Consider the following 25780-nt stretch of genomic DNA (forward strand, 5'->3'; position numbering starts at 1 on the left):
ATACCATTCTACCACTGATCAAATGATCAGCTTAGAGGACATTATATATAACAGCTTTATTAAAAGGAAACATTGTGTCGGAGTCTTCTTTGATCTTCAGAAGGCTTTCGATATGACCTGGCGTCATGGTATAATGCTCCAGATACATGAATGGGGCATTCGTGGCAATCTGCCTATACTGCTCAGCAACTACATGAATGACCGTACCTTTCAAGTACGCGTCAACAATGAATATTCATGTGAAAGAATCTTGGAAAATGGCATACCGCAGGGTTCGCCGTTGAGCGGTACCTTGTTTACCATTGCCATTAATAAATTGATACTAGCCATTCCAGTAGAAATCAGCAAAAGCGTCTATGTTGATGATCTGGCAATTGTGTATGCCAGCAACAAGACTGCTATGGTGAGGTACAAATTGCAACGAGCGATCAATGCTCTGAATGAAGTTGCAAGGAATAACGGATTCCAATTCTCACCAGAGAAAACGTGCTGTGTACACTTTTGTAGGAAGAGAATTCCTCATCAAAGTCCTGCGTTGACAATTGACGATAATCCAATACAATATAAAGATAGCGTAAGATATTTAGGACTAGTATTGGATAAATCCCTTACATGGGGATTACATATACAGGACTTGAGTGATAGATGCAAAAGAGCCCTAAACATTATAAAATGTTTATCGAATTTAAATTGGGGCTCAGACAAAGAGACATTATTGAGATTGTATAAAGCATTGGTTCAATCTAAACTAGACTACGGATGTATCGTATATTCATCCGCTAGAAAGTCGCACTTAAGAAAGTTAGACGTAGTTCATAATAGCGGAATAAGATATGCAACAGGCGCTTTCCGCACAAGTCCGGCGGCTAGTCTAATGTCTGAAGCCGGAATAATGCCACTACATTATAGAAGAGAGATCCTTTTGTTAAGATATGCAGCAAATGTATGGGCTTTCCCTGTCATATAAATAATAAATTGTTCACGAATCATCCTATGGCTGCAGTATATGAACATCGTGCTACCTATTCCAGACCAACCGGAATTAGGTACCACGAATTAAGAAGAAAATATGAAATTGCTATACCAGAGACACTAACAATTTCTACGAGAGAAATACCGCCATGGCTCTTGCCAGCGGTAAATACAAATTTGGATCTCTCTCAAGGAGAAATAAAAAAGAAACCAGCAGTGATCATCCAGCAGGAATTTTTAGCAACCGTCAGTAGTTACGAAGAACATATTAGAATTTATACTGACGGTTCTAAAACCTAACATGGTGTTGGATGCTCGATATATGTAAATGAAGAAGCCCACTCTTGGAGACTGCCAGATGTGGCCAGTGTCTACACGGCAGAACTCACTGCAATTTAGCAAGCTCTTCGCTACACTGAACACTATTGCGAAGAGAGAGTGCTAATATGTTCCGATTCATTAAGTGCACTCGTCGCAATTCGGAACAAGAACATTAAGGATGTCCTAATTGCAAACATCCTGTCCATTTTATACGTACTAAAACAACGAGGACAGCGATGCGTATTTGTATGAACTCCAGGGCATGCTGGTATTATAGGTAATGAAATCGCAGACGAAGCTGCCAGAAAGGCAACAGTCTGCGATGACTTGGATGGACTTCCTGTAAGAGTGGCAGATGTTAAAAACCGTCTAACAAACATAGTAAGAAACAAGTGGAACGCTGAATGGAGGAGTTTAAATACAAAATTAAACTCAGTTAAAACTTCTTATAAATGGAAAAGCGACTTTAAGTTGACTCGCCGTGAACAAGTAGCGGTGACCAGACTTAGAATCGGTCACACGCGATTAACAAATTTATATTTGTTAACCGGCGAAGTGAGACCAATGTGCGGTGTTTGTAATAAAACACTGACAATCAAGCATCTAATAGAAGAGTGTACCATATATGAGGACCTCAGAAAGAGGTTCCGTCTTACAAATAATATTAGTGCTGATCTGGACAATGGAAATGAAGAAAATATAGTTGCATTTTTACACGCCAGTGGACTCTTAAAAGTCTATAAAATGGAAGTTTAAAGCTGTGGTAAAAGATATTCTAAGCGATAGTTTTATATATACATATAAGGGAGTCTCGAAGCGTGGCACGTATAGTGACGGGAGATAGCCCTCTTGCCTAGGCCATTTTGGCTCACCTGCATTCAAGAGCAGTGAGTCGGGGTGTGTCCGATGATGGCATGGGGGACCCTCAAGGGTGGATTGAGGGCGCGAGGCTATGGGTGTACGCCGTGCATGCCTATGGCCTGATATAAGAAGGATTCAACTGCCACGGCACCCTGGCACGACTGATATACTGCTCAACGGCGGTTCTGGTCGCCCCGAGGGTGCTTAAACAAACTATTAATGAGACTTCGTAGAAGAAAAAAAGAAAGATATGGTATTGATAAGTTTAATTTTAATTTTAATTTCATGGTCTTTTGAGAACCTATCTCAAATTTTAATATTGGGGCCCTTTACACCCCGTAAGTGTTTGTGATTGTCCTTGTCTTTTAGGTTTTAATGTTTATTGTGAAGTTTGTGTTTTTAAATAAAATGTAAGGGCCCTTTACACCCTTACATATGACGATCCTGAAGGAGATAATAATTTCTTTTAAAGAATGTGACGAGGGCTAATGACCTTAGCAGTCGATGCCCGTAAAAATTCAGTTAAAAAAAAAAAAAAAAATTATTAACATATATATAAATATATATATATAACAACTATATTCTGAATGTATATATATATATATATATATATATATATATATATATATATACATTCAGAAGTTTAGATTCAATTTTTTTCTAAAGAATACAGTTATTCCTACATAGTTTCAACGAAAAACTTGAATTATTATTAATTCTGATTACTAACTAAAGATAAAACATTAAAGAAGGATTTTAATACATTAAATTAATTAAATTGTATTATAATGTAATGTTAGATAATTCTTTTTATTCTTGTTTAGAAAAGATCTTTTAATTAATTAAGTTTAACCAAGATGTGTAATTTTAGAGAGAACAAATTTTTCTTTCCGTACGATACTTATTTTACTCTTGGGTTAAATTATACTTAGTATTAATTCTACATACCAAATAATAGTTTTAGGATTTTTAAAACAGTACTAACCTACCGTAAAAAGTCAGTCAGTCAGTGAATTCCCTAAGTTATTATTATTTTTATTATCATTTTATTTTTAAAACGTCACCTCACTTCAGAGTGTAAGCTCTAATACAGTTCAACAATCAGTCTTCCCAATTGTTTCTGAAACAGTCTATTAATTGATCTTCGTTAGCAAAAGGACACCATAAACATGAATATTTAATTTAGTTAGATTAACGAAATATTTAAATGTAGAATAGTAACAATAGCAGTTGAATAGAAATAAGGTAAAAACCGCTTAGACAACTAATCAGTTTTATTTCCTAGATCCTTAGCTTTCACTATAAACCTTTTAACAATTGGATAACCACCATTAAAAGAACAAAGGTATCGATTCCTAAATCAAATAAATATTAATAATTTTGAATAAAAGATCCAATTTCGTTTATATTTCGAGTGTCTTATTTTCATGAATCTTGAAAATAAAATTCATTTTCAGGTAAAATAACCTGTTTTTAATTAACTTTTTTATCTTTTCCTAACCATTACAGCAATTACTACGTATACTGATCACAAATCGTACACTTTTTACCCTCACTTTACTTTTTTAATTTTATTTTATAGAATTTCACAAAAAAAAATAGTCTAATTTCAACCGTTGTTAAAAAAGGTACTTTTTTAATAATAAATGGATAAATATACAATTTTAAATGAAAAATTTATATTTTAAAAATTCCGATGAAATTTTTCTTACATTTATTTAAATTCAAGTTTACTTAATACGTATTTCTGAGCTTTTCCATGGATACATATATTTTCTGAGGGATTTTCAGACTATTTAACTGTAACCACCTTATCATACGTTGGAAATTGAGAGATTCTAAGATTAGATTAATCTAAGAAGTGAGTTTACTCCTCCCAGGACTAAGGAAGATTAGAGTACTTAGAAACTGCAGCACAACTAGTTGAAAGCTGAGAAGACAATATACCATGAATTTTAGCCTTAAACACTTACTGATTTATTGATCGAATTTAGCCTAGATTCGGCATAATTAAATGAATTTTAACAATATATTATCGAGTAAAACATTATTAATTTCATAGTGTTTGAATCAGGTTTTACTACTATTTGAAAAAGTACTACCGTATTGAATAATGAAGATGGACATTATATTTTATTTATTCGAGATTTTCATTCCTTAATTGGAAAAAAAGTATATATTTTCAAAGTTGCAATTCTATTTTTCTGTGATTTATACGGTTTTAAAATACATACACAAATTAAATATATATATATATATATATATATATATATATAGAAGTTGTAGAAGGTGTGCGTCTGTGTGTGTGTGGTGTAAATACATCTCTATACTTATATATATAGAGAGAGAGCGATAGAGAGAGAATATAATAAAATACAAGTGATGTTACTAAAAATAACAAAAATGATATGTTTCCTGTTAGTTCAACAGGAAACGATTCTTACTGATTAGATGACTTTTTAATCAACAAAGCGGAGCTTACGGTAATAACAGTTAAACAATGTTGTAGAGTATAGTAAGAATTAATTATGTTTTTAGCATGTGTTACTGCGGTTATTTACTACACTCCCTTGATTGTACCAAATTTCAATTAATAGAACTTCCCTAACAATTCATGGACCAACGTCAAAGCGAAATTTTACTGAAATCACCAACCGTCTTGGTGAAGTACAATATTAGAGAAAAAAAATATGATACGATTTATATTTTATAAATTTATAAAATGATTATAATTTATATTCTATATAAGTCTTGTAAATTAATTAATACAATATTTATATGCGATTTATTATGAAACCTTTGTACGTATATATACGGGTATATAACGCGTATATCAACTTATTCTGCGCTTATAGAGTTTGAAAAAAGTTAATTACATGAAATCACCATTATCTATCAAATTATTACACCTTACACTTATTACACCTTACAGTAGTCACTGATATTTTGTTTAAATCTGCTTCATTATTGACTTGAACTAATCTGTTAAATGACTTATAAATGCACTCTTCGAAAAGAAAAAAATCGAAAAAATATGAGGTTAACTGGTTAATTCACCTGAAATTTTCTACTTTATGTATTCTTCAATGTCGAATAGAAATATTATTTACATTTTTATAATGAAATAATGCATTAAATGTGATGAGGGACGTAACTTACAAACATAAAATCAACATATTAAATCTCTAAAAAATAGTCATGTAACCTAGAATAGTATACAATATTTAAAATAAAGATGCGAATAAGTTCAGCTTAGCAGTAATTACACATTTACGATATGCGAATGTATGTGCAATATAAATATTCCACGCAGTAAGAGCTATCATTGAGAAACGATTTTTGCACTGGAAGGCAGAACAGCAATAACAAATCCTGAAATGGAAGTTGCTTTTCACTTGTCAGTCATACATTGTTCATAATTTTACAATCGGGATAACTCTACAATTCTATTCACTGTACAACAAATAAGCATATAATATTTAGCTGAAACCGTTAAAATCTTCTTTAAAAATACATTATCAGTCATAAATAAAACGTACAACGTGAAAAATTATCATATTTACAATTAAATGTTCAAAAGAAATATTATCAGAATAAATGTAATATGAATAACTCGTTTAATAACTATCGTTAACATAAAAACTTTCTTCTCTAACAAAACAAAGAACCTAATGAAAATTTTTGTTTCGATTAAAAAGGATAAATTTTAAAATCAGGATAAATTAATATCTACACAAATTTTAGAGTAATTAAAACAGATATTAAAGTGTTTAAAATATACGGCAACAAGAACTTCATAATAAATAAAGAAATGGTTAAAAACGACTTATAAATATGTTTAAAAAAATGTACTTATAATAAAATATTTGAATAAATTTTATATATACAGACTTCCTAGCAGAAAGGTAAAAAAAATATTTAAACGAAGAGAACAAATATTTAATATAAGTAGATTTATTCAAGATGTGTGAGAGATTTACTATCGGGTAGGAAGAAACAACTTATAAGAAAAGATAAATTTGAAAACTCATATCAACAATCCCATTTAATCTATTTACAACTTTAGTTACTAAATCCTACGATGCGTAAGTTTAATCAAATAAAATTAATGTTGTAGTCTAAAAAAATGATTTTCATGTTAAAATTGATTAATAAACGGCTGTTTAAAAATAAGGTTATAAATGAATAAAAAAGAAGAAGAAAATGTAATACTTAAAATAATCACTCCCTTTTTCCATCAACTACCTTACTCATCAACTACTTTATTTTCCGTAAGCCTTTCTAACCTATATTACGATAAAAGTATTACTAATGCTTTGGATTCGAGACGTTAAAGAATTAACGGTTGTTCCAGGAGAAATAATTTATGTCGCTAATGAACTGTCTGTAACAACATAATAGATGTTATGAAATAGAAAAAATAAAAACAATTTAGCTCATCTTATTATTTTCAGATAATACTGAAATAACGACCTTTTACAAAAAAAAAAAAAAAAAAAAAAAAAAAAAAAAAAAAAATACTTCTTTGTACTGCTTATTCAAAATACCAATTGTCATTTCTGTATTGAATTTTAATGGATTAAAAGGTCTACTAATATCCGGTAGAAACCTCAGTAATATGCTGCAGTTTCTATTCATTTTGCTGCAATCAGAAAATATAATTTAATAGTCTGATAGTTATTATTTTGAAAATATTAGTAGTAAAACATTAATAATTGATAAATTAAATTACACGTTTTTATTTTACATCACCTAAAATAGGATCCCAGACGTTAAAAATAAGGGATGTAAATCATTGCATGCTGTTAGCAGTTTTTTCATGCATAACTACCATATCAGTCGATGCAACGACTATTCTTTTAATACTACTAAAAGAAAGTAAAAAGTTTAATATTAAAAACAATAAAGTTAGCTTAAAAGTACAGATCCGATATTATTTCACCTAATTACGCGAAGTTTAAATATTTTAAATTATAAATACATACACATATACATATATGCACCGCACACCTACATACACACACACACACACACACACACCCTCACTCTCACTCACTCACAAAATTCACGACACTATAATTTTGTTTTTGTTCTTTTTTTTAACTCGCAGATTATTCCATAATGACGGACCAAAATAGTAAGTCAAAAAATTACATAATTAATAGTTTACAGAATATCAAGTAGAAATCGTTTATGGAGTAGCAAAAGTTCATTGAGAAATATTATTTTTAGTGTTAGAGTAGCTTTTAACACATAATTAAATATAGAATTGTCCTTGGTGTAATGAATTTTTTGTTAATCTAACAGAAACCATTCATCGAAAAGAATCAAATCCTATTTTCAGATAGCTAGTTTTATTTTTGGAGTTTTACGGTTATAGAACTTATGTAATACTTACATAACGTATCTAACTAACTTACATAACTTACCTATATGACGTGTTAATAAGTTCGCTTCCTATGAAATAAATCGTAATATTTTACCAATTTAGACAAAATATTAAAAAAAAATCGAATAATTAATGGTAAGGCCTTAATAATGCTTTATATTTAAAATATAAAGATATTTGTTGAAATTTAAACATATTTATACTAACGAGAAGTTCAAAATCGATTGTCTTATTAGAACAGAGATTCTTGTGAAATTTTTTCATATACCGAATTAATCCTCCTAAAGATTCAAAGAAAGATACTTTGTGATGCATCAGTATGAAATTAATTAATTTTTTTTTTATTTGATCTTAGAACAGAAGAATTTTTTAATAATAGTGGTCGTATAATGGATAAATTTGTATATTATATATTTCAACTATTATTTATTATTGTATAAAAAAAAATTACCATTGTAATGAATCATATTTCTTTATATTATAATAATAGCGTTCTTAGTGTCCTTCGGTTTAAATGCCAAAAAAAGGTGGAAAAAACTACATCAGCGCTTTCCTTTAACTAATTTTAGGACTCTAAATGTATGGAAACATATTGGTAGTATACGGAGTTCTTGGTTTACCAAAATTATAAAAAGCATTAAATTACTTCATTCTGAACACTTAAGAAACATTTCTTTTTTAACCGCGTATGAATAAAAAGAAAATATAACGATACAGTCATGAAAGATACAGATATAAAAATGAGATTGTCACGATCATGACAATGTGGGTAAAGATTGTATCAGAAGGGAAATGAAAATATGTCGGACACATCATGAGACATTATACAGGAAATAGAAAAATCAGAGTTCGAGTGAGTGAAATCACAAAAAGAAAAAAATCAAGGCGGCTAACAATCTTTAAACGTGAGTTGGTGGAGATAAGAAATTTTGATTCTCAAATAATATTTGATTTGAAAAATTTTTTAAATAATCTCTCCATTATCGACTGCATTTTAATCTGAATATTGTTCTTTATTTTTATTTATTAATATTACAATATATATATATATATATATATATATATATATATATATATATATATATATATTATGAAATATAATTAAATCATACTTTTTATTAGATCTAAAAATATATTGCTTGTATTTGTTTTTCATCTAATATTCTATCTTAAAAAATTAACTGATTAACTTCTATAAATTAGTGAGATCTACTGTTATATATAAACTTAAAACCCATTGTAACTAATTGATTATAAAAAATAAATCCATAAATTAATACTGGAAAAGAAAAAAATACGATTGAATACTTTAGTTTATAATTATAGCCATATTAAAAATGTCTGTTTTTGGCACAAATAAAATCCAACATTCATTATTTTTATTTTATTTAATTGCTATGAAGCACCTTATTTTGTATGGTTTGTATGGATATAGGTAAAAAGTGAAAATTATGTTAACTTTATTTCTTGTAGAGATTCATTTTATAAAATGCAGTATTAAATAAACTGAAAATATACCAAGTTCTTCAATCAGAATTTGTTTCAAGTAATTTAGTGTCGAATTAGTAGTGCTAGATTAGAATGAATTGTTGATTATTTAGAATAATAATATTATTAATTATGATAAAAAATTATTACAAAGACCTTTGTTGTATTTTTTGTATTAGTGTTTTATAATATAATATTTTATTCTAGGAAGTAAAAATAAGAGTATAGTTATAAATTTTCACCATTTTTGTATACCAAGTTCGCCTGTTGGAATTATCATGAAATAATTTATTTTTCGTTAATTTTTATTTGTATGTATTGCTTATATATTACTTTATTTACAATCATAGTTTCATTTTTTCCTGAATAATGAAAATATAAATAAATTGTATAAAGCAGTAATAACGTGAAAATGAGACATCTAGTGATACCTTCCAAGACAATATAAAGGTTTGAACAAGGTACAGTACAATGCAAATTAAAATGTAACTAAGCATAACAAAGTACACACAATACAACAACTAACTTTTAAGAACAAAAGAGTTAAATAGTAACATAAGATAAGTACAGAGAACCATACAATTATATGGTTAAAAAACAGAGCAAGCGATTGAGTATAAAATATTGTCACAAGTCATTACGAGAAACTAAAAAGACATATATCAAATTACCCCCGGTCATAAATAAGAAACAAAGTCGAAACCACGTAATTAAAAAAAAATCCATAATTAAAAAACAAAAAAATAAAATAATAAGTAGTATTAGCGAAATTTCACTAAGAAGAGGGTGATATTCAACTCAACAAATCTGGATCCAATACATGCAGCCTCTTCAGTCGTCTCACATCTTCACTATTATTATTCAAAAGATACTTCGTTAAATTGAAAAAAAAAAAACTGTTTGTTGATATTTCACAAAAAAATCTTCTTTTCAGGAATATAAAAACAAAAAATACTCAGAGAATGTACAATATAAAAAAACTATATTTCTCTAATTTTGTGGAATATCTATTATTTTAGAAAAAATATTTCATTTTTACCTTCTGTACTTTACTTTCTTTCAACTTTCCATCTCAATAAAAAAAATGTATTGTATTATCATTAATGATAAGTTTGTATTAACTATAGCAAATTCTTTAACGAACTAATTCAATAAAAATAATTATATATTTATAACTGTACACACAAATAAGAAAAAAATAGTAAAGAAATTTATGATAAGATTATGTGAAAAATATTTAAATACGGAAACATATCCGTGAAGAAAGAATTCTTAAAAATAGAGTTAATAATTTTAGAGCTAATTCTTAAAAATAGTCTACATATTTACTGCAACAGAAACAAGTTAGATCAAACTTAAAATAGTACCACGTTTAGTAACTACACCGAAATTAATTACCTTACCATTGTTAAAAATATCTTTAACTAATGGAATAAATTTTTAATTTTAATTGCAAATTTGTATTAATGCTCTGTTCTAGTTAATTGCTCGAATGGAAATTAATTACATGAAATTCTAATCTGAACTACATTTAGGATAATATATGCATGCTTACTAGTATTAGCACAGGATTTAATATAATCAATGTAATTAATATGATAATCATTGCTTGAAACTATAATTATAATATTATATTGACCGGAACATACACAAAAGGAGAGAGAAAGAGTTAGCGGTGTGTACGCGCGCTCATACCTTTAGATACATAAATAGACTGAATATATTTTAATTACTTCCTTGATTAGTTATTTAAGTAAATGCCAATTAATGATCCGTATAGTAATGACTAAGTGAGAATAGTTAATTAATTTCGACATTCTACAACTATAAGTCTGATGCTGGAAAAGTTACACGATTATGAAGAAATTCATTGTTGCGTCTAAATATTATCGTAGATAATAAATTAAGGTCATTTTTGATTATAATTGATAATAAGCAATTATATAACTTTAATGCACTTATTAAATATCAAGTTAGTGCACTGAAGAAATTCTTCTATCTAGACGCTCAGTGGTCTACTGTGAACATTGACTTCATCCAGCACATTAATTCAGTCACTCTATCTCTAATTTAATATGACTTCTGCTGCTGTCAATCATTTAAATTATTTTATTATCTTCCCTTCAAGGATACTGATCAACATGAAAACAGTTGTATTTATTTCTTATAATTTTATTAACTACATATTTTTTAAATACTTCTAATACGTACTATAAATAAATAATTTTATTACACAGAATTTAAAAAAAACACATTCCACGGTTTCGGAAATTTTCTAAGCATTCTTCATGAGATATAAGTAATTTCATGTTGTTATAAAATAAAAGCATTGTGTTGGTAACTTTTAATTCTGTAATAATTGGTTTAATAAACAATTTGGTTTTATTTTATTTACCTAGGTTACAGTTACAGGTTACAGACCTGGTTATAGTAGGTGTATACGGGTTTTTTGGAAAGTTTGTTTTTACAGGATATTATAAACTGTACATAATTTTTTTAAGTAATTTAATTACGTATAATTGTGTATTGTCCCAATTTTGGTCCATTGATACCTCATGTTTCACTGTAACGGATAGGTAATTTTTCTGCATGAATTAGTAGAATTTTTCAACAAGTGCTTCATTTTTTGAACTAAAATATTGATTAAATCTTTTACAACATTTATACAATATTTTATTTTTTATTGCTTTTTTATTAAAAAAAAGTTTTTAAATAAGCAGTTGTTTGCATGGTTGTTTATATTAACATAATGATGACCATTAAATTCACTTAACCGTTACCGTGCAATGCAGTGCATTGCAGTTACCGTGCAATTAAAAATTGAAAATGAGTAATGGAAATGCGCGTTACAATTTTTGAAGCAATTATCATCAACAGATACAAATGAATTTATTTAAATAATTATTAAAAAAAAAATAATGTACACATTTAAGATTATTACAAGTTAATAATCAACGAACAAATCATTTAAGTTTTCAAAAGTACTGAATATCCCATTTTGTATAAATAATTTTTTTACCAACGGACATTTTATGGTGACATTAAGTTATTAAGTTACCTGGAAACTTGGAGAAAGGCACCTGGAAGCAACTGACATCACGTAGGTGCTCTTGAGAATTTGGGGATGGGTAATTGACACCTTTATCAAAGTGTTCCTGAACAGCTTTACAAAAGCACATAGAGTTGAAGATGCAGGAGGCTGAGTCCTGGGCCAATGTGCAAGGAAGCCGCAGCAGCAGCAAAAGCAGCTGCAGGCTCAGGACCAGCTGCTCCGACCACATCTGTGAACAAAGTAAAAACATTTTATTATTTATTATTAATAATATAATAAAAATAATACCGTAGTTGTTTTTTCGGGGATACTCTTCCACCAGTAAATTCATTGTATAAAATTAGTGATGAATTGAAGCACAGCAGCAGCAGCAAAAGCAGCTGCAGGCTCAGGACCAGCTGCTCCGACCACATCTGTGAACAAAGTAAAAACATTTTATTATTTATTATTAATAATATAATAAAAATAATACCGTAGTTGTTTTTTCGGGGATACTCTTCCACCAGTAAATTCATTGTATAAAATTAGTGATGAATTGAAGCACAGGTTTTGACCACTTACTCCTGACTCCACTTGACATCAATTACCACCATTGAATAAGAATAAAAGAGTACTCAGTATGCAAGAGACTTACTGGGAAAAATAATTTTTCAGTAGAGAAAATATCCTTTCTTACGAATCTATCTTCACTGACTTTCAGTGAAGATATAAAATGAAATACCGAGGTACAGGAAATAGGTTTTTTATTGATTACAAAAGAAAAAATATGAAAACCAAGGGAGCGGATCCAAACGAACTCAAAATTACGGATATGTATATATATATATATATATATATGTCGTGTGAAATTATCTTAATATTTAGAATGTAACAATTAATCTCGCACTTTGATACAAATATAAATCAAATACAAATATATAATTTTAAATATATAAAATATTTAAAAATATTAATTGAGCTTAACAGTTAAAATAAAATTAATATTATTGTTTTTAAAAATCTCTGAAATTATGTGAGTTATTGCAGAAACTATTATACACAAATAATAATATGGATGGGATTAGATGAAAAATTGATCAAAATATCGGATATATAGAAATAACATTTTGAAAAAAATGTTTACAATTTTATAAAAAGTACATTAATAATGAAACTAGTCAAATTTGCGTCACGAGATTTTGGTTTAATATTCCACAAGAAGAAGCTATGCAACTAATGCTTAAGTTTTTCTAGGGCTGTAACGAATATACTTTAAAAATACATACTAAACAATTTTTTAATCTTTAAATAAGAAAATACTTCGTAAGAAAATAATGAATTGTGGTTTATCTCTAAAAAACATAATTAAACCGATGAAATAGTGTTAATAAATATCTAAAATCCTACAATTCCAAAGTCCCACAAAATAAGTAAAAAATTTAACCCAAACCTCAAATTTTCTTTAGCTTAAAATAGAATTTAATGTAAAGAAAGCATTTTTTAATTTCAATTTTAACCAATTTTGGCTAACAATTCCTCATAAAATTATTCTGAAACCATTCATATCTCCCAATCACACATTCGTAGATTTACTTTTTATACTACTCTGAGTAGTCTAATTAATGGTACGACTGGAGGAATTCATAATTTAGTTGACTCATCCATTCCCTCATAATGATGAGGCAAGTGTTTAGTAAAATTTTATAATTGGATTCCTGCAGTACATTTTGAAACCATAAGTAATGGAACGAGTAATTATGACAAGAATAAAGACCATCCATTGCGGGCCCTCGTTAGATACAAACGTTGTAATATATAACAAATCTCATAAAACGTTTTTATGACCCGGCTACCTGGGTGGGACTTTGTTTCTACCAAGATAGCTTGAGGCAATGGCACCTCTTGGAGCTGAGTTTTGCTTGGTGGCGAATCCGGCTTCGGGGAATGGAGAAAATACAGATGTAAAAAAAAACCACACGTCTCAGAAGTAGATTATCTGTGTTTACTCAAGACTACAAATTTACCGGTACAATTACACTGATAACACCGATAACATTACACTGATAAATCGTTAATGACTTTAATTGTTGATGCGACAATAAATAAATTAAAAAGAAATGTAATTTTTTTTTTATATATTTATTGTAAAATATAATTCAGTTTAATATAAAGCATTCGAGTAAAAGGAAGTAGCTAATAATTTATTCTGTAGAGTAGATGATAAAATATTTTTGTTTAGTGTTATTAGGAAAGAAGGGTGATAAAAAAAGTTTGTCTAAGAAAATTATTACTTTTTCCATTAAAAGAATAAAGAAAAGATCGGTATTATACTGGAAGTCATAACAAACAAAAAAGGGAAAAATAATTGAAAACTAATAAAACTGAAACGAAGTGAAATAGGGAAAGAAAGAGATGGTGTGAGTGAGATTTTCACTTTAAAGGGAACTTATACGATGGAAACGGTTAATATAAAGGTGAAATTATGACGGTAGCGCATATTTATGATTTTCATTGAAGTGTAGGAAAATAGGTGGGAGGGGTATTAGTCTAGTGCCGATGGGAGGGGATGGTTGTATAGAATTGTGGAAAGAGGATGAGCATCAGCCAACCATCAATTGTAGTCCTTTGTTGTGCAGAGCTGGTTATAGCGGCTTGATAATGAAATAGAGTTCCCCGGGTAACTCGTAAACCACAGACGTGAGGGGATTCCCCTATATACCATTAGTACCATTAGCGGTTCATGAGAACACCTTATATGTAATTGCAGTTCTCAAAGCTAAGACTGGAATCATATCGTCCTTATAATATTTATATATATATAGAACTTTTTATATTCGGGTAAATTCTTTCCGTAATATTTCACAGAGAAAGTTTTACTTCTGATATATATATATATATATAAAACAAGAAATTTTTATGGTCGCTTTATGACCGTTATTGTTACTATTACTTCAGAATTCTTACGTTTACTACTATATAAATCTTAAGTTATATAAATTAATTAATAAATAATAATATATTGATAAATAACATACTTTACTACTGTAAAGATTTGCAGTAAAAACGATAAATACTATGAAAGAAAAGATCATAATCTTATGATCTAAAGATCATAATTGATTACTCATAATCAATCTGGCCATTAATTCATATTACTGTTACTTGTATAGTTATTAATTCTTACCGTAAAATTATGTAACAGAATTTTTAAATAAAGAAAGAACGAATGTGTATGGAATAAATGAATATTTTATCATCTTATTTTAGATATATTACAGCTGCTTGACTTTTATCTTCACGATTAAGTACGTCAATGTTTATAGAGGAAGCGTTCATCACCAACGGACTTAAATTAAAGTGCTGAACTGAAACATTGTAACTGATTGCTATGTAATTCAATTGTATATTGATGTGTATCATACAAAGCATGTAAAATGCATAAAATAAAAGAGAAAGTATTTATATCCCTTTATTATAAAATGACAAGAAAACTAAAAGAAATACTGAAAATACGACAACTGCAATAACTTGAGACCTAATTGAGCTACTGGAACGGGCAGAGGCTTAAAACACTTGGAAAATTAAATCATAACTAATGTGGACTTGCCGCAAAGCGACCAGGGAACTCAGCACCCTAGTTTATACGGGTAGGCCAAAACATTGCGTATAATATTGCACAAGGATTTAAAAATAATTCCTTAAAAATCCAATTAGCCCATAAAATGGACTCGAGTGATTTCGCATTATGCCTGGAATGCTGCCGGCAGTTTATCAACACTGATGATTCCTTTTTGCCTAATTTGTGGACGAGTGATGAAGCCTTTTTCCACCTTAGAGATTTTGTCAACAAAAAAATGCTCGTTTCTGCAGTACTACTCTTTCCAAAGTTACACATGAACGTCTTTTACAGTTACAAAACAATACGATGTGGTGTGATGTTTCTAAACAAAGAATTATCGGGCAGTATTTTTTTTTTTTAAAGAAAATGGTGTTTCGGGGGCAGTGAATAGCGATAGATATCAGCAAATGCTTGAGGAATGTTTCATTCCAGATTTTGCATATAACGTCAAAAAGACTTCCGCGACCACCGTTAGATATTACTTCAGAGGATAAGATGAATGACAATTTTTGTAGCGTGTGAAAATGCCATGCCTGACCGAAATTCGGACTCGGGACCTCCGGATGAAAGGCCGAGACACTACCACTCGCGCTACGGAGGCCCGCAATTCAAAAAGCCCTGGTTTCAACAAGATGGAACCACCGCTTACCAGCAGAGCCACAATGGTTATCCTTAGGCAAATTTAAACCGACCTACAGTGAGATATTCTTATTGAGGTTAGTTTGAATTTTATTTTTACTAACATAACAAAAAAAAAAAAACGTAAATTATTTATAAAATGATTTCATATCTTCTGGCTTAGTGCTCGTAGAAATCGTTAGGAAAGTAAACTATGAAAATATATCGGTGCAGTTTATAGTTTTGTATAAAATATAAATGATAAATAGGTTAAAGCTTTTTGAAAGTTATGTACAGAAAATTAAAGTTTTTAAAAATATATTTTTGTTTTAGAAAGAGCTGCAATTATTTAATTACAAGTGGGATAGAAAAAAATCAGTTTTAATTCATTGTGTTATACATATATTTTTAATTAAAAACTTAATTTTCTTTGGAGGATCACACTTTTTAGAAATACGTACCTATATTTAGCCGTGATGAAAAAAAAATTACAAGTAATTTCCGTTCTTTCAATTGCTTTAAATCTTTTTATTTTATTTTAAGAAATAAATTTTCCATTATCATTAGAAGTTAATTTTCATTATTACTGATTTCGACTTGCTTTAAGTGATAAAAAAAGTAAAAAAGTACATTGATAAAAGAACTTTTTCATTCAACGTTCATTTGTTAAAAAGCAGGAAATAAATTGCTAAAGTTATCAGGCATTCATTTTTCAATTACAAGTTTAAAACTAGTTATTTTGGTATTATTGAACTAGTTTTTTTTTTGTTTTTTTTTGTTAGGTTAGTATTAAAACCAATTTAGCTTATAGAAAATCAAAATTTTTATTAATTCCTCTTTACTTCTATATATGACTGTGATTTTATTATTATTTAAAATAATGACTATTCTTTATTTACTTTAACATGCTTCATTAGTTTTAAAAAAAGAAAAAAAATTAAAATACATTTTCTGTTAACGAATTTTTAAAAAATATTCTATAAAGAGTTTAAAATTAAGAAATAAAAGGTACTGGTGTTAACTTTGGAAGAAATGTGACTAAAAAGAGATTAAAATAAAAAATAATGCTAGTGTAGAGCCAAATATACATTTTTACGTCTTTATTTATTTTGTATTATTACTATGCAGATGTGTAATATACATCTAAATCTTTTAATGTGAAGAGTAAGATACATCAAATGATGGCTACAAAAATGTCAGACCACTGCCGGATCATGTAAAACATGAGCATATGTTACGGAACATTTTACAATTTAACCATTTACGTACGGAACAGATGAAAAACACAATGAAAATATTTGAAAAAAAAGCTACGATAAAATCAACAATCAACAATCAAGGGAACAAGGGATCAAGGCTTACATATTTAACTATTTTTTTCTTTTTTTTTAATTATGGAAAATTATCGTTCTACATTATAAAAGGTTTATAAACGTGTAATTTTTTTCATGAAAATTAAGGTTCTAATATAAATAAAATAATTTTATTAAAAAAATCCAAGTAAGGAGTGTTAGTTTGGTAAAGTGGTAGTATTAAGAATGTAAAAATGGATAAATCTGTCTCTTACTTGATAAAATTGATGTGAAATAAGTAGTAATAATAATAATATAATTCCAATTTAACAATTAAAAAAATTAAATAAATTAAAAATGGGAAAATTGAATTCCAAATTCTCTCATAGATAAATGCAGGTAAGATAAGAGATAATGTAAGATGTTGTTAGTACCTCAGATCAAAGTATTGTTTTAAAATGTTAAACTTTTCGGTTAGTTGTTTGACAAAAAATATCCTATCAAGGATAAGATGGTTAAGAAAACAAAATTTCTATTTTAAGTCTTTTAACTTTTAGCACCTACCTTATATTGTTTGCCTTATAAAAGAAATCATATCTTTATAACCACAATAAAACTACGTGTAGGCTTAAAATATTTGTTCTTTTGAAATGCATAATTATCTACTTGGCTAGTTCATACGGAAAAGGTTTTTATGCTTTATTCCAAGTTTCCGACGAAATTTCTTTAATTTTCGTGAGAAAACACTCTAACAATTGGTGAGAGGGAATTCAGGTTACATTACATTACGTTATATAACTTACTTAATACCGGCAATAATGGTTTTGATGTCAGACAAACAAATAGAAAACCATCTATGTAACATATATTTCGTCAAAATCTCCCACTTTAGTTTTTTTAACATAACTTAATGATAACGAAAAACATAAATAAAAAGTTTGCAAAAATGAGGTTGGTAGAGGAAAGTTTGGATATAGGCGAGGCCTAGGTTAAATAATAATACAAATATCGGGTCGTGTTGAGTACATTCTCTTTTGTTTAAAATCGGTTTAAGTATTGGTGAATATAATTTCAAGGAAAAAAATCCCTTTAGGCACGTCGGAAGACGGAGGAAGATTTTACCCGTCCTAAGTATGGGATAAAACAGATAAAAATCTTAAATTTAAGAAAAAATTTAAATTACTAAATAGGACAATGGTTGCATGTGAAAAATGTTTCACATGTTTAGCATACAACAAGCCCTAGCTTACAATTCCAGCAACATTTTGGCCATCCCTTGCCGTAAGGGTTAGTCATATCAAAAATTGTGTCAGACAAAAGTTTAGGTAATGTTTAGAGGACCACTTTAAATACTGTGATACACTTTAGATACTGTGCCTATTAAGGGAGGTTTGATTCTTTTTTATCATCAAAACATTATTTTATCAACTCCCTGGGCTAATGGTTGGTGATTTAAAAAAAATTTACTAAGATAATTTTTAAGCTCTTATCCAAAAAATAGTAAGAACTTCAAACGAATTCGATATTCTACTTAATAAGAAAGTTACAGCGATATTTTGTTTTTTTGACAAAGCCCCCTTATTTCCACCCCCATGGTCCGATTTTGGTTTTTAACGAACTCGACCGAAATTTTGGGATGAGTTATTTTTAAGGAACAATTTGAACGTGATTGGAGCAAAATTACGGTAGTTATCGTGTCCACAAGAAAGTGAAATATATATATATATATATATATATATATATATATATATATATATATGTATGTATGAGATGCGGTGGTTTTGGGGTCTGGGGAATGTGAAACGTGAAGATATGTCGAAATTTTCGGGAAGTCGAATCATAGTATCCATTGATAGGTAGCTTTCTTATGAAATCTACCTAAAATGTACTTTAAAAATTGTTTTTAAAGATCATACAATTTTTTCTTACACCATTAACCTTTTTTTGATTACAAGGTTTTTCATCTATTTCTGTTATCAGTTAATATTAAAATCTGAATATGTTTTTATTGTATATCACAATTTTTTTCTTTATATCTACAGTAGTTCTAGTCCTTCCACACAATTTTTACCATCAAAACTTTCATCTGTTATTTAATTACATATTTCTAGCTTCCATTATTTTGTTTATGTTATTTAATTAACTGATTTTTTCTGAAAAGAATTTCTTATACCATTCTTTTCCTTTGATTCTGTTCGAAAATTCATTTTAAATTTTACCAACAAACGGAATCATAGTCCACTTTTTTTTCAATAAATAATTAATTATATTAGCTAAATATATAATAAATAATAGCTAATAATCTGTATTAATTGGAATTAATCTTTTATTAATTACTTAACTTTCATAAGATTTTATTTAATATTCCAAACAAGGGGATTTTCATGATATATATTATTTTACTACAGAAATCCTATTAAAAAGTAAAAATTATTTCTAGTTTTTTTATAAAAACAATATTTAAATTTCTTCAGTAAAATTAAATAATATAAATAAAAGTAGAGATAAACCTTGTTTAATTTAAAAATTTTAAAGAAAAAGTTGCTATATTTTTACGCGTAGTACCTATTGTAAAAAAGGGAAAAAATACAAAATAAATTTTTCGAAAGAAAATAAATGTTTCTGGGTTGTTAATATTTATTTGCTATTTCCCTAGTGTAGCAGTGGACGAACAGCAGGAAAAATAGTATGAGATAAGAAGTGCCAGGGCGTAGCTCGACGTGTGTTATCTCTCACCTTCTCTCCCTAGAACCGCTTCAGACATTACTCTAGCTGACACAACATAGCAGTTGTGCTACTGCTTCTGCTGCCGTTGGTAATGCTGATTCCGTACGATGTTTCTGACTAAAAACATCTCTTTTATTTCCTCTTCTACATCACAGTTGGGCTGTGTACCATTTCTTTACGTTTTTTCACTGTTCACTACAAATGATGTAGCCTAAAAGATAAAAATAAAATAATTTCTCCTATATAACAAACAAATTTTACTCTATTTTTAAAAATTTTTAGCGAGTACAGTCATTCTTGAATAGATTGAAATAAGCGGCTTCGGTTTATGGTATTAATTTACAAGAAAATAAAGTTAATAAAATTAAAATAACTATACTTGATTCATTAGTTTTAAGTTAGTAGTTGAGTTTCAATTTTAAGTTTACATAAGGATATTTACTCTGAAAACAAAGTTTATCCTCCTTACAGAAAATTTAATACACATTTCACAATCCATAATTGTTTTATAAGAGTTTTTTCATCTTAAATATATATAAAAACTACAGTTTTGCAAACGATACAAGATTATTATATGTAATTGTTTAAATAAAAATAATTATATGAAGTCAATTTATTAGAATTAATATAGCCTTGCAATTTTTATGGTGTCTAGAGAGATATTACCTATAAATTCAAGGAAAAATAATCAGTTAAAAAAGAAATTAGGTAATTTAATACAATCTATGTAAAATAAACACTATGCCGGTAAAAGGAGGGAAAGAATTAATTACACTTATCTGAATGGTATAATCAGTGTGATAAGGAAAAGCTTCCTTTAGCATTGTTACATTGTATTTTCTTTGTAGGTTGTGTCGTGCGTTCAAACAATTTGAACTATAAGTGTAATCAGCGTAAAATTTGTAAAGTGTGGACCTACTCATGGAACCAACAAAATGAAGAAAATATGAAACAAGCTTCAAGTAGGGTCATAAAACAGACTAAAGAATCGAAGAACTGCGCTGCAATAAGAACTTTCAATATAACCGAGATGATGGTGAGAGATTGGAGAAAGAATCAAGAGGCTTTTCAAAAAATTCCAATAAAAAAATGTTCTATGAGGAGGAATTGCTTGCTGGTCAGATTTAGAAAATATCGTTGCAGAATGGGAACAAGAACATACAAAAAATATGATTAGAGCTTATGCATTGAAGTGGGCACGGGCCAATCTAGAACAAGGAAAAGAATTTAAAGCAACAGTAGGTTGGTTTATTCGTTTCATAAACAGAAAAAATCGGGTAACACGACAGAAAACAAAAATTGCGCAAAAATGACCACAAGATCATGACCATAAGGTCACGAGTTTTCGCTACTTTTTTATTGGTATAAGGCGAATAAATTCCAATTCGATTATTTCATACTGGAAATATGGATGAAACACCGATAAATTTCGACATGATAAACAACAGAACTTTGGAGAAAATAGACATAAATCCTGTTAAATTAAGAGGTACAGGCACTGAAAAGACCAGGTCTTTTTCAAAAGAAAAACTACTCCTAAAATAAAATTCTCGCGAGGCATTTTCGTCCATTTTCATGAAAAGGGATGGATGGACAAGAATGGTATAAAATTGTGGATGGAAAATATGTGGCAGAGGCGGCCAGATCCTCTATGAAATCAACACAGTTTGGAGGTCTGGGATATGTTTCACAGTCAGGTAACTGAGAACACTAAAAATCGCTTAGCACGGTACAATTATAAGATTGCTGCTATACCGGGAGGTTTAAATTTAGATGGTGCAACCTTTAGACGTTTCTCTGAATAAACCATTCAAAGATCACATGCATGAACAGTTGAATAACTGGATGATAAGTGGCGAAAAGTCGTATACGAAAGGTGGGGCTATGCGGACTGCATCACTTCATGTGCTGTGTGATTTCGTGATCAAATCATGGGAAAAAGTGAAAGTGGAATTAGTGATCAAATCCTTAAAAAAAGTGTGGGATTGCTATTGGTATGGATGGCACTAGGACGATTCGTTATGGGGTACTGATGACGAAGCGGAAATCGACTCGCTAGGTACAGAATGGGACTCATATGACGAGCTTCTCAACAACGAAAGTGAGGATGTACTTGAGAGCCATGTGCCCTAGATGATGAATGTGAGGGTTTTGCAGGATTTTAAATACATTGGTGAGTGATTTATTTTATTTTATAATGGTTTCAGTTTATATAAATTTAAATCTAATTTCTTTTGTATCTGTCCTATCTATCGTCTTATCTGCGGAAATATACGGTAATTTATTCCTGGAAATGTTTATAAAATACACATAATATGAAAAAAACGCGATTATCTTTTCAATAATAAAATTACTGGTAAAATATTTCATGCAAGAGGAAATAATTTTTTTAATTATTAAAAAATACTATGTTTTTCATTTTAAAAGTATTAATTAAAAAGATTTCATTCAATAATAAAATATGTTTTCCAAATAAAATTAAATCAACCCGTGTTTAAAATAATAGAATTTTAGACGAAAACATGCAGAAATAATTATATACACAACAATGAATTTTTTTACTATAGGACGAGCATTTTATTTATAAAATTATATAAAAATATGCTGGTTATTAAAAATTCCTTTACGAAAGGGTGAATGGTGTTCGAGTTATTCCTTTTTTTTTTAAATGTTCAATTCTGTTAGCGAAAATCAGAGCTTATTTGTTTATATTTATTTAGACATATTAAATACCGTTAACAAAGCACACTTAATGAAATTTCGAACAAATTATTCATATACACACACATATATAAAAATATATAACAAAATAATAATAATTTAAGTGAAATATGTAAGGTTTCACTGGTAGATGAAGTTGAATGTTATGTTGAAAATATAAATTACATATTTCATTATATGAAATATAATATTTATATTTAGATAATATATCCGGAAGAAGTAAGTATAATTTTATCAGCTAAAAATTCAGTTTGCATTTGTAAATAAGTAAAAACCTAACTATTTTTTCTATAAAACCGATACATTAATTACTAATGCGGAAGTAATGCATAGTTCTAAATATATGCTTAGCAAGTGAATACAATCGAATTAACATAACATATCAACGTGGCCTGAATTTTAGAATTCTCTATAAATTGTTTATATTCATATTTGATAGAATATGAACAACGCAACATATTCGTTGAAAATTTTCTCCAAATAATGGCAATAAACTAAACATTGTTTCCTTGTTTCCGCTTAAGATTGGAACTTTTTTTATAAATTGTTGTATATATATATTTATTTAACATCGAAGAATAATTTTTTAGAAATGTTTCTAGAATGAATCAAAACAAAAAATTTGAAAAAATAAAGTTTTTTAAAAGTTTTATTAAACTGAAACAAATAAAATTTTAATGAGTGTATATTTAAAAGAATAAAAGGATTTTATTCCAACTTAAAAGTTTTCCCATCCTAATTTATTTTGAATTGCATAGTATGCTTGCTATTCCATAAAAGTATTATAAAAACCATTGATAACATAATGACAACATTAAAAAATAAAAAATCTCCAAAGAATATCAAGAATTATTCTCGTAATTTAGTACAATACCAATGAAAATTACTTTATTTTTAGAATAATGTACATCCAATACTCACCCTGATTACGAGTAGAACATATAATTGTTACAGAAACAAACAATAAAATAATAATAATAACAATATATTTTTATTAATACGGAATTTTTTCAATATATGAGAGATGGTAAAACGAAATTTTCACGTAGGTTTACTATTTCCCTTGAGAGATTGGAGGAAAGATTGTAAGCAAACCACCGCAGTTTATGAAGTTAACAACAACGTAGCGTAGTGTCGACTATCTCTTGTCACAACCCAGAAATTTCCTGCTCGCCTAAGTATCCACCGACCAAGCAAATTACTTTTGAGCAACAAAGTTTATATTTATTACCTTGAACAATTTTTACTTTCATAATCTCTAAAAAACTACGAGGATGGATTTTATGCAATATTTTAAACAAAATAAACACAAAGAAATTATGTCTAATAAATTATTTCTACTTTATATTAACGAACATCACATAAATTATGTTGTTGATATTCTACATATATAAAAAATCTGATGTGGACGTTACATGACTTCCTTGTACGCCTATTAAAATACATATACATAATTTTTTAAAATGAAAAGTACGTAAAATCTTATTTCAATAATAACTTCTGATACGTTTTCATATTTTTTATTTATTGTAATTATTCAATTATTACTTACTGTAAAAGTTTTTACAACCGGAAGTTAATAATTATTAATAAATCAAATACTTAAATTTAAAAAAAAAGTAAAAAAAAAAGGAGATGAAGTCTGATTCGAACCGATGTCCCTTCACTTTAAAAGATTCAAATATTTCATTAATTAAAATTTTGTTTGGTTAAAAATCTAGAACCAATGAAAATAAGTACCACTTATGATACATCATTGATAAGCTGTCATTCAGGAACTTACAGTTAAGAAAAAGATCAAAATCCAAATTTTTGGATTTTGGTCTTTTTGAACACTTTTAATCCAGTTGATTACAATCAAAAGAGTTCTAAATCCAAAATTTCAACATCCTACGGCTAATCGTTTTTCAGTTATGCGATATAAATACGCACGTACGTACGTGTATACAGACGTCACGCCAAAATGGAGTCAAAATGGATATTTCCATTGAAATCTGAAGACCGAAATTTTTCACGATCACAAATCAAAAAAAAAAAAATTATACCAATTCTTATACGTTTTAAATACCAATTACACGTTTTACGGCCCCAATACTAAAACTTACATTAACCAATCTTTACAGGGTTCATATCCACACCGTTCAGGATCGTTTTAAAACAAAACTTCAATAGTTACAACCTAAAAAAGGGTAAAAAATTCCCCTTTTTCATCATCTGGCAACATATATGAAATTATTCCTATATGTTTATCATCGCCTAGCGGTCGCATTAAATTTTAAAGGGTCAATATCAGGACTACGAGATGTGTTTAAATCAAAATAAGTTTTAATAAATTTTACTCATGGCTATAAAAATAAAAAATAAATTTAATTTATCTATGCTTAGAAATTAAATTAAATAATCAGTAAAATAACTGATAATTAGATTGTTTGAATGTAATTCCTAATTAATTGGATACAAATTATCTAATTAAGTAAGTGGGATAATAATCTTTTTTTCTACTTTAATGTATTGTAATATATTTAATTGTATTGTATTTTACTTTATTTTTATTGTTCGGCGACATTACCCAATATCCACGCTGTGCTGCTGGAACCATGTATATAAGTGAAAATATGTTTTAATTAATTTCATTACATTCATGGCTAATGGATAGAATATAAATAAAGAAATCTTACAGAAATTATGATTTAAATTTTTCCTTCAATATGTAAATCATTTACTCCACAAAAAGACTACTA

The 25780-nt window shown here is 28.4% G+C and overlaps 1 protein-coding gene across 1 annotated transcript in view; it reads right to left on the minus strand.

Moving 5' to 3' along the window:
• LOC142322066 (chaoptin) overlaps positions 1-25780 on the minus strand; it is a 250593-nt gene that overhangs the window by 165255 nt on the left and 59558 nt on the right. Inside the window, exon 2 of the mRNA XM_075360711.1 lies at positions 12090-12312. Coding sequence (XP_075216826.1) covers positions 12090-12312 — 223 coding nt within the window. The remainder of the gene's footprint in view (positions 1-12089; positions 12313-25780) is intronic.

Source organism: Lycorma delicatula, chromosome 3 (genome assembly GCF_047948215.1).
Source record: "Lycorma delicatula isolate Av1 chromosome 3, ASM4794821v1, whole genome shotgun sequence".
Lineage (NCBI taxonomy): Eukaryota > Metazoa > Arthropoda > Insecta > Hemiptera > Fulgoridae > Lycorma > Lycorma delicatula.